General features: G+C 39.9%; 2 protein-coding genes and 1 long non-coding RNA gene across 3 annotated transcripts; 2 read left to right on the plus strand and 1 right to left on the minus strand.

The window, feature by feature from the left end:
• Positions 1-464: 464 nt before the first annotated feature.
• Positions 465-914, minus strand: LOC141904340 (uncharacterized). The gene has a single exon (XM_074792926.1). It carries the CDS (start codon positions 912-914, stop codon positions 465-467), a length of 450 nt encoding a protein of 149 aa, XP_074649027.1.
• Positions 915-1,289: 375 nt separating this feature from the next.
• LOC141904341 (uncharacterized) lies at positions 1,290-1,844 on the plus strand. Its single transcript, XM_074792927.1, has one exon. It carries the CDS (start codon positions 1,290-1,292, stop codon positions 1,842-1,844), a length of 555 nt encoding a protein of 184 aa, XP_074649028.1.
• A 5,384-nt stretch (positions 1,845-7,228) lies between these two features.
• Positions 7,229-8,287, plus strand: LOC141903128 (uncharacterized). Its single transcript, XR_012619048.1, has 3 exons — positions 7,229-7,248; positions 7,761-7,895; positions 8,187-8,287. It is a non-coding gene; the product is annotated as an uncharacterized LOC141903128 (long non-coding RNA).
• Positions 8,288-8,770: the final 483 nt, after the last annotated feature.

Here is an 8,770-nt window from a genome sequence, read left to right on the forward strand (position 1 = left end):
TTGCATTTCTTCAAAGAATTTTTTCCAATCACTCTTGTCCGCCTCCGTCAACTATTCGTCCCACTCGAGACCTTTCTGCCACAACTTTTGCATGCCAATTTTGGTGCGAATCAAAAAGGCAGCTGCCATACCGATAAGATCGAAAATACTGGATATTTGGCTGAGTATCTCTCTTTTGGTATTGAAATCCACTTTTCTATTGTCTACCTTGTAGCTAAGAGAATCGCTCCTGGTTTCCAGACAACGCCTAAGACCTTCTCTTCGACGTTTCCATTTGTACAATCTGATAGCGGTTCGTTCGGTCGTTATTCAGAGTTAGATAACCATCCATTCACTCGGAAACCTCCTGTCGACAGTACGTCATCCACCTCAGCTGTTAGCGCCCTTGCCTCGACTAGGGTATCAACCGAGTCACAGATATTGTCCATGTAGGTATTACTTAAAAGCACCTCTGCGGCTTTCGGCTATCGCTCTTTGGCTTCTATGGCCGTTTTACGTAACGCGGCCTGGGCCATCGCTGCGGCTGGTTTGTCTCCGAGTGGGAGGACCGACATAACGTAAACGTCTGGCTCCTTTTCCGCGTCAAACTGTCTCCATAAGAAGCGATGAACATGTTGATCTACCTCAGGTATCAGCACTCGATTATACATCTTCGATATATATGCCACCAGCGCAATTGACTTCTCGCGAAATCTAAAAATCACTCCGAACAGGTTGTTGAGCAAATCGGGGCCCTTCATCCAATAGTCATTCAACGAATGACCTTGAAATGCAGACGTATTGAAAGCAATTATCAGCGGGGTACTAAACTTGTCCGGTCTCATAACTTCTCGATGGCATATGTAATGAATTGGACCCGTGTATTCATTAACCTCCGAATCTGTCAGCTTTCTAGCGAATTTTTCTTTTACCATCATTTCAATTTGGTCATTGTAGGCCCGAGCGTGTTCTGGAGTTCTTATGAGCCTTTCTTCTGTGGACTTACGCTTTCCGTTCAACTTGTTTTCTATTATCCGGTAAGGATGACGGATCCCTACGCCAAGGAAACGGGATCATCCACTGATTCCCGACCTTCTAACAAGACTGTACGATCAGTTTAGCCTCTTCTCGTTCGACAGGGCTAATTTTATCACGTTTGCATGTACAATCCTTCATGGTGACTCCCATCGATTCGGTGGTCCAGAAGTTCCGCAAATCTACTGGTCCTCCAGCGTTTAAGTCTACGTGGAGTATTCCCTTCTTCCCAGCTACAGATTCAGTGGTTCTTCAACCCACCCACTGCCAGCCATATGGGAGGCGTGTGGGAACGTCTACTCCAGTCCGTAAAAAGATGCTTGAAACTGGTTCTACAACAGCCAACAACAGATGAAGTTCTACATACGCTTATGGTGGAAGTCGAAGCAGTCGTTAACTCACGCCCGCTTGTTTACACTGGAGATGCTGAGATTCCAGAGGCGCTAACTCCGTCACACTTTTTACTCGGCCGAGGAAGTCCAAACCTGCCGCCATGCATTTTCAAGAATGAAGTAGAAGTATCTCACCAACGTCGATGGAAGCAAACCCAGATGCTAGCTGCGCATTTCTGGAACAAGTGGAGCAGAGAGTATGTACCGACACTCATCACTAGAACGAAATGGTTACGCAAACGTCCAAACCTTGCCGTAAACGATGTTGTACTCGTCGTAGATGAAGACCTACCCCGGCGCCACTGGAAGTTAGGCCGCGTCGTTAAGATATTCGTCGGAAAAGATGGAAATGTAAGATCTGCAGAAGTAAAGACCCGTAAAGGAAATTATGTGAGACCTGTTTCAAAACTTTGCGTGCTTGAAAAATCGAAAGACTAAGCCGTTTCAGAAGTTGAACATTAATTATAGTGATAACTTTTTCGCTTCTGCCGGAAACTATGAACTATAAACCGTTACTAATTTGCATATATTTATTAAAACGAACTGTTTGTCTGTTTATAAGATATATCCATCTGTCGTGGGGTGGAGGATGTTACAGATAATCCTACTGTCATATGTGTTCAGTCTTATAAACCATTGTGTATTATTATATTGTGACAAGCTGTATATTATCTAATGTCCATTTCAGACCGGTTCCTGCTTTGAATGACTGTAATCACGTTTTCATTTGGTCCTGGTCGCATTTCTGTATATTTAAATGGTCATAATACAGTCCTCTAGCTAACTTTAAATCTCAATTCATGCTCAAGTTCGTTTCAGTACATTTTATTGTAAATAATCTCATACCGGCACTATTTCTGTATAGCCTTATCGCAGTCATTTCCTAAGGTCCAGTATAAATACTGCTGTACTCTTAACTCTATGAAACAGTTCAAAATAAACTCCATATATTGCAGTTCTAGTCTTCAGTTCTTGCCTCAAGCCAGTTTGCGTTCACAATCATGTCCACAGTGCATTACATAAACAAGGAAAAGCGTATTTGTATCCACAGATCGTGTCCAGGTTTCCCTATATAGCGATGAACAAAAATGAAATGAGATATATATGCCAACATAATTCTCAAGGACTGCACAGAGTAAAACGAGCCGATTAAAAACCCGATAAATGAATGTTGGTGCACAAAATATATTTATTACGATAACGGAATGAATACATTCTGTTCAGGCCAGTTCAGTATCATCATCACCGGTGTTACGTCCGGAAACTATATTCTCAATCAGTTCGAACTGCGGATGATCTTTGATGACGTCAAGTAGTTGCCGGGACATACTTTCAACGGTGGCAAATTTTATTTTGTAGCGCTCGTGATCTATTGTGGCATCTTTCAGAAAGGAACACTGTTCAGGTATTGAGTCAGGTGCTGGCTTGAAAAATATTGGCTTCGTTAATCTGCCGACACGATGTTTTTGCACATATCCAAAACCCACGGTCTGTAGCTGCTCCAGTTCGACTGCAAACATTAAGTTGACAATACATGAAAACATAATAAACATACGCGAATTGTGATTTGCTGTAATTTTCAATTGACTTACTCTGAATTTGCTGCGATTGTGACCCCTTCATGTGCTTCTGAATGCTTCTAATTTCGAGAATTGGACCATCCAGGTGACACACTGCCCGTAACAATTTCTGGCGGAACGTCTTTATGGTTCCAATAGCAACCGTTTCCGCAGCCGATGGAAGCGTATTATTAACTGCCTGTAACATAATTCAAATTACGATGAAGTGAAATGACGACGCAGTAACATTATTGAAAGAAATGATAAAGGTACCTCGTTATTATAGTGATTTCGAATATAATGTGCGAACTGTTACATATGGAAACAGGCCTAATTGATACTTACATCGAGAAATATGGTTTTCTGTTGGTTGATCACATGCAGGAGCTTGTTGGCGGCTTGCAGGTGTTGTACGTTGATCGTGACTGGAATTTGAATCGGCCTTTCTTGATCAAGAAAGTTAAAAACATACTCCAGAATGTGAATCGTAGCGGCCAGTCTTAAAACGTGTACCATATGTTTGGATGACGTGTGCATGGGCTCATTTTCGTAAGCTTGGGAAATCGTCAGATATTGACTTTCGGTAGCTTCGTTTTCTGAAATGATAATAATAACAAAATGCTTATGCATGCTGATGTCCAGTAATACAAAGTCGCCATCTATCCATTAACACTACTACAATCGATACACTCAATGAATTAGAAATGACATGGGCGTAGTGAGAAGAATCAATGTTCATATATGTATATTGACAGATATGTATATTTACCGTTTTCGGAATCAGTAGCATATTGGTCGTTAATGAACGATATGTAGGCATCTGTGATTGTGTCGAATTGAGCTGTGGCCTCCTCATCCAATATTTACTGTATGTCCGCATCTTTATGAATATCATAGATGTGTTTGAATATTTTTTCCACGTGTCTGAGATTCGATGATCACGCAGCTGTGATACATGTTGTTTATTGACTGCAGACGTATACGCTTTCGGTTTCGTAACAAAAAACAGTAATCGGTCGATGAACCATCATTCGTGCTAAACATCGCGCCTAGTTCATTAATTAGCGGTTCGACTTGGACTAAAATGTGCATACCGAGAGCAGTTTTCTCAAAACCACGCTCTCCAGTTGATAATGTACTGGCATCGCCGATACCGCCCCACATTTTGCACAGAAGGCTTCTTTCTGATTCACCTTTGTGCTGTTTATTATTAATCTGCTGCAATAACCGGCTGCCTTCATCACTTATAATTAGGCCGTAGCCTTTGTTTTTCGATTGATGGTGCTGAATTCCGGCTGTCGAATATGTTTCCAGTTGCAAATTGTTTGTCGTATCAGCGGTATATTGGCGAAGGCCAGGCATGACAATTTTTTGATAGGCCATGGATTTCCCACCACCGGGATCGCACACGGTGATCAGATACAAGTTCAGAGTTGAGGAATATGTTCCGGCGTTAATTGTTGTCGTCGGTCCTGCTAGTGCGGCTGCCATTGACCAGAGCGTGGTCATTATGATGTCAATGGGTATGTTGAACGCTTTATGCAGGATCAATGTCCAAGCGAATAATTCCGGCGATAATATTTCATCCCATTGAACTTTCACAGAATATGCCGTCTTGTATATCTTCTTTAAACTCTGGCGGTCGAAACGTTTTGTAGACATGACGTTAGCGATATCAGCGTGTGTGTGATTTGTTGTGGTTTATATAGACGTAGGGATTGAGATAAGTACTCAGTTTTGATGCCATGAGTGAATTTGTTTAGAAAGCATTTTGATATGTGTTCAGAGTGGCACGTTTACAAAGACCCGAAATATCGAAAAGGAAACACCTGAAAAGCCGTGCAGTCAGGACGTTGAACAGAGAAACCAAGATCCAAACGACGTAATGCAAAACCAACAAAACGAAGCATTACTCAGTTTGAAAGCGCTATATCGACTACAATTAGATGAAATCACAAATATTCATTTCAATGGAATTTTCCAAATCAACATTGACAATAAAAAAAGAATCGCCTTCACTAGGCGCTTTATTGGGCTTGTTTTGGTCGCTCATCGTGGTCACTCGACCTTCATTAGTGCGACGGCAGCGAAATGATTGTTTTCCAGTTGTACCGCCGTATTGTGAGTAGAAATGAATGAACGCAGCGCGGGAAATGTAATTGACACGCGTCATCGCGTTAAATGAACTACTTCATTCGTAGTCCAGCGACATCGATGCTTTTGTTGATTTATATCCCCCCATAGGTTAAAATATTAGAAAACATATCGTTGCATTAAGTAGTGTGTGACATGTCAAGAAATATTGAATAGTGTATGTAGTGTCATGTCAGGTGAGTGAAATTTCGACTACTCCGATGTGACGGTAAACTAAAGCCTATAAATTGTGACATTCTGGTGATACCACGCACCTAGTTGTAAAGTTGAGCGATCATGGCGACTGGCGATGTGGTTGCGTTAGGGCCGCAAAGGCCTGCACCTGGAATTATTAGTTCCGTCAATGAGGCGCTAATTTCTGATGTAAAATGTCGACAATATTTAATGTCGCAAAGACTTTTAGCCACAGAGTTAATGTGTGAGGTACGTACAGTAAGGTACCGTATAGTGTTCGGTAATCATTTTCATTCAGCATATTTATGTTTTAAGTAGGCTTTTTACGTTGACGATTATTTTCCAGACATGCAATGTGGCCTTGAAGTTGACGCCACGCCAAAACATATCGGACGGGGTTGCTTGGTATTGCCGGTTATGCCAGTGAACGAAATCAATCCGGAATGGATCATACTTTTCAAGGTCAAAACTGAAACTCCAGACGTTGCTGTTAATCATATATTCATTCGGCATTGATTTGCAACAGTATGAGTTGCAAAAGTTGGAACCAAATATCAACGCGAAAGCCGTAATGGACCATTACCATTTTCTACAAGAAATCATGTCGGCAGCCCTAATGAAGAAACCCACGCGCATGGGTGGAAATGTGGTAGATGGAATTGTGGAAATCGACGAGAGCCTATTCGGAAAAAAAGCAAAGGCTCACAGGGGAACCAGCAAACAGCGAAATTGGATTTTTGGTTTGGTTGTGGTACACGTAATCTGTTTTTACGAGTCGTTCCATGTCGTTCATCCGATACGTTGGTGCCAATAATTCGAGAGGTAGTTGAAACTGGTGCGACGGTGTATTCGGACATGTTGAGTGCATATCGGTGTTTAGAGAGATGTGGATATCGGCACGGAACTGTGAACCATTCGAAGGAATTCAAAAGCGCTGACGGGGTGTGTACCAACACCATCGAAGGAATATGGGGTAGTGTGAAAGGGAAAATTAAGGAAAGACACGGTTGCATTCCGAGCATGTTGCCATTATACTTAGATGAATACATGTACAGATACCGATTTGGCACTGGAAATGGTGATATATTTCACACGCTATTGGCCGATATCGCTGATCAATACGCCGTTTAGAACAACATTAAAATGACTTCCGAAAATTGAAGCCCAATTTCTTGGCTACCCCTACGCGATTATTGAAACCGATGATACGATATTAGTGAAACCTGACAAGGACGTTTTCATTTGTAAATAATAAAGTTTTTTCTTGAAATTTCCTTTGAGACAGATTTCTTTGTGTTTGAGATCATCATGTGGTTGTAGTCCTCAAATTCAATTACAAGTCGGCAAACAATATTGGGCCCAATATTGTTTTACACTGAGATTTTTGCCTAAAAACCTCTAAAAATCGGTGGTTGGCGCAAGCAAAAGACATGAATAAAACAATTGGAAACGATATCAAGAATTATAACAACATAATTTTATTGTAATATGATTTTTGAAAACGATTTGTACCAGTCGATTCCTCATACCAAAATAAATATAAAACGACGAAAGTTTGATAGACGGTTCAAAAGTAACGGAATCTACAGTTCACGACGTATTGCATGTAGTGTCTACCTGCCGACCCCAATTACAGATAAACAGCAGGGGAATACTCACATCGACAGTTCACGACGTATTGTATGTAGTGTCTACCTGCCGACCCCAACTACAGATAAACAGCCGATTTACTCAATTGACTTTACGCATAGCGCACTATTTCGACGTATATCGGACTTGAGCCGAATTTTGTGCACAAAAATACCCTGTTAATTTGATATTTTGGGATTTGGATGAGGAGTCAGACATTTAGACTGTAATGAGTAGTAAAAAAAAAGATTTTAACGATGGGTAGAGTAATCTCCAGTGTCTTTATTTGAATATCGACAATCTTACACGATATTGTGTCAGTCACTGTTGTAAGTATTTCGACTTTGGCATGAACGATAGGACAGGAGCGATATTTTTGCATTGGACCCCCAAATGTGACCCAACCCACCCAGTGCACCCCATTTTTCCAAATTTAGATGTTTAATTTTCGAAGTCATGCACCTCTTTGTAGATGCGTAAAATAAATCAGTCAATTACAGATGATATCCACTAAAATAGGCCCTAATAAGTCAGTGACTGCATCCAGCAAAATAACCACTTCCTAATTTCATCAATATGCAAATCATCTAGGACACACAGGACTTAACAATAAAACATTCGGTATGTTAAAAACCCCCTCTACTAGAACAGTTACTAGGCCTACATTATAACAATGATCTTCTTCCCGTCATGGAGATATAATAAAAATGAATGGCCACTATTGCAATGCTCATAATTGATCCAATTTGCGAAAATCCTGGGTATCTAAATCAATTTATGCGTATTAAAATTTTTGATCATTTTTTCGTATATCTTAAATTTAAAATTCTGCTTACAGATTTTTTATAGCTCAAAGTTCAAAGTTGAGCAGGATCGAATAGACAGTATTATGAATCCACCTATTTGTTCGGTCTTAGATGCTTTGTCAGCTCCTAAAAGACGACGTATTAGTGTTTCGGCAAAAGTCGAAAAGGTACGTATCCCTCGTCTTATTCCCGCTTAATATGGCTATTTTAACCAATATTGCTTTTACTCTTCTACTTGTACATAAACTAATATGTGCTGTCATAACTGAAATTCTTACTATTGCTACTACTAATTGAACTACAGCCAAATCCTTACTCCATATGTAAACACGTAAATTCAAATCCATTATCTTATATTTTATCCTAACAATTTAGCAATAATTCTTTTTTCACAAAGTCACTTGGTGCTAGGACCTGTTTTGATTGTATGGTGACATTTATTTTCAATTTTTATCAAGGTAATTCAGAGCCCTGGTAAGCGAACCGATGTTCATCTATCTGATGACAACAATAATAAATTAGTCGCAAAATTTTGGAATGGTATTGAAGTTAGTGCTGGGTCTAGAGTTACCGTCAAGCGCATGGAAGTAAATATCTATAATAACGAAACGGAAATACAGTCTACTCCTACCACTACATTAGAGGTAAAGTAAACATTCATCATATTTCTTCTAATATTATATTGAAGCCATCCTATTTTATTAAATATTATACATGGGATCATTCTTTAATTACGAACACATAAAATTTGAATTGTTCAACCATCCCTCTCCCTCTGTAGGCCTACACAAATTTTTTCGTATACATTAAGCATTACAGTACACAATTACACTGACCCCTCCCCCTCCCCTAATGCGTACGTAATAAATAAATGATCCCTATTTTAAAATCAAGCTATTTACATAGCTAGTGTGAATTACTTTACATATATGTATCTACAATATAATTGTACATTGCATTTTTCAGTCAATTGAATCTACATTACATATGTTACTCATCTGTAACCGTCAAGATATTGTACTTATAGTAGAACTTATGACAG

The sequence above is a fragment of the Tubulanus polymorphus genome, chromosome 4, assembly GCF_964204645.1.
Source record: "Tubulanus polymorphus chromosome 4, tnTubPoly1.2, whole genome shotgun sequence".
NCBI lineage: Eukaryota > Metazoa > Nemertea > Palaeonemertea > Tubulaniformes > Tubulanidae > Tubulanus > Tubulanus polymorphus.

Coding starts and splice junctions, on each gene's coding strand:
- LOC141904341 (XM_074792927.1), top strand. CDS start 1,290: ATGGGAGGCGTGTGGGAACGTCTACTCCAGTCCGTAAAAAGATGCTTG.
- LOC141904340 (XM_074792926.1), bottom strand. CDS start 914: ATGGTAAAAGAAAAATTCGCTAGAAAGCTGACAGATTCGGAGGTTAAT.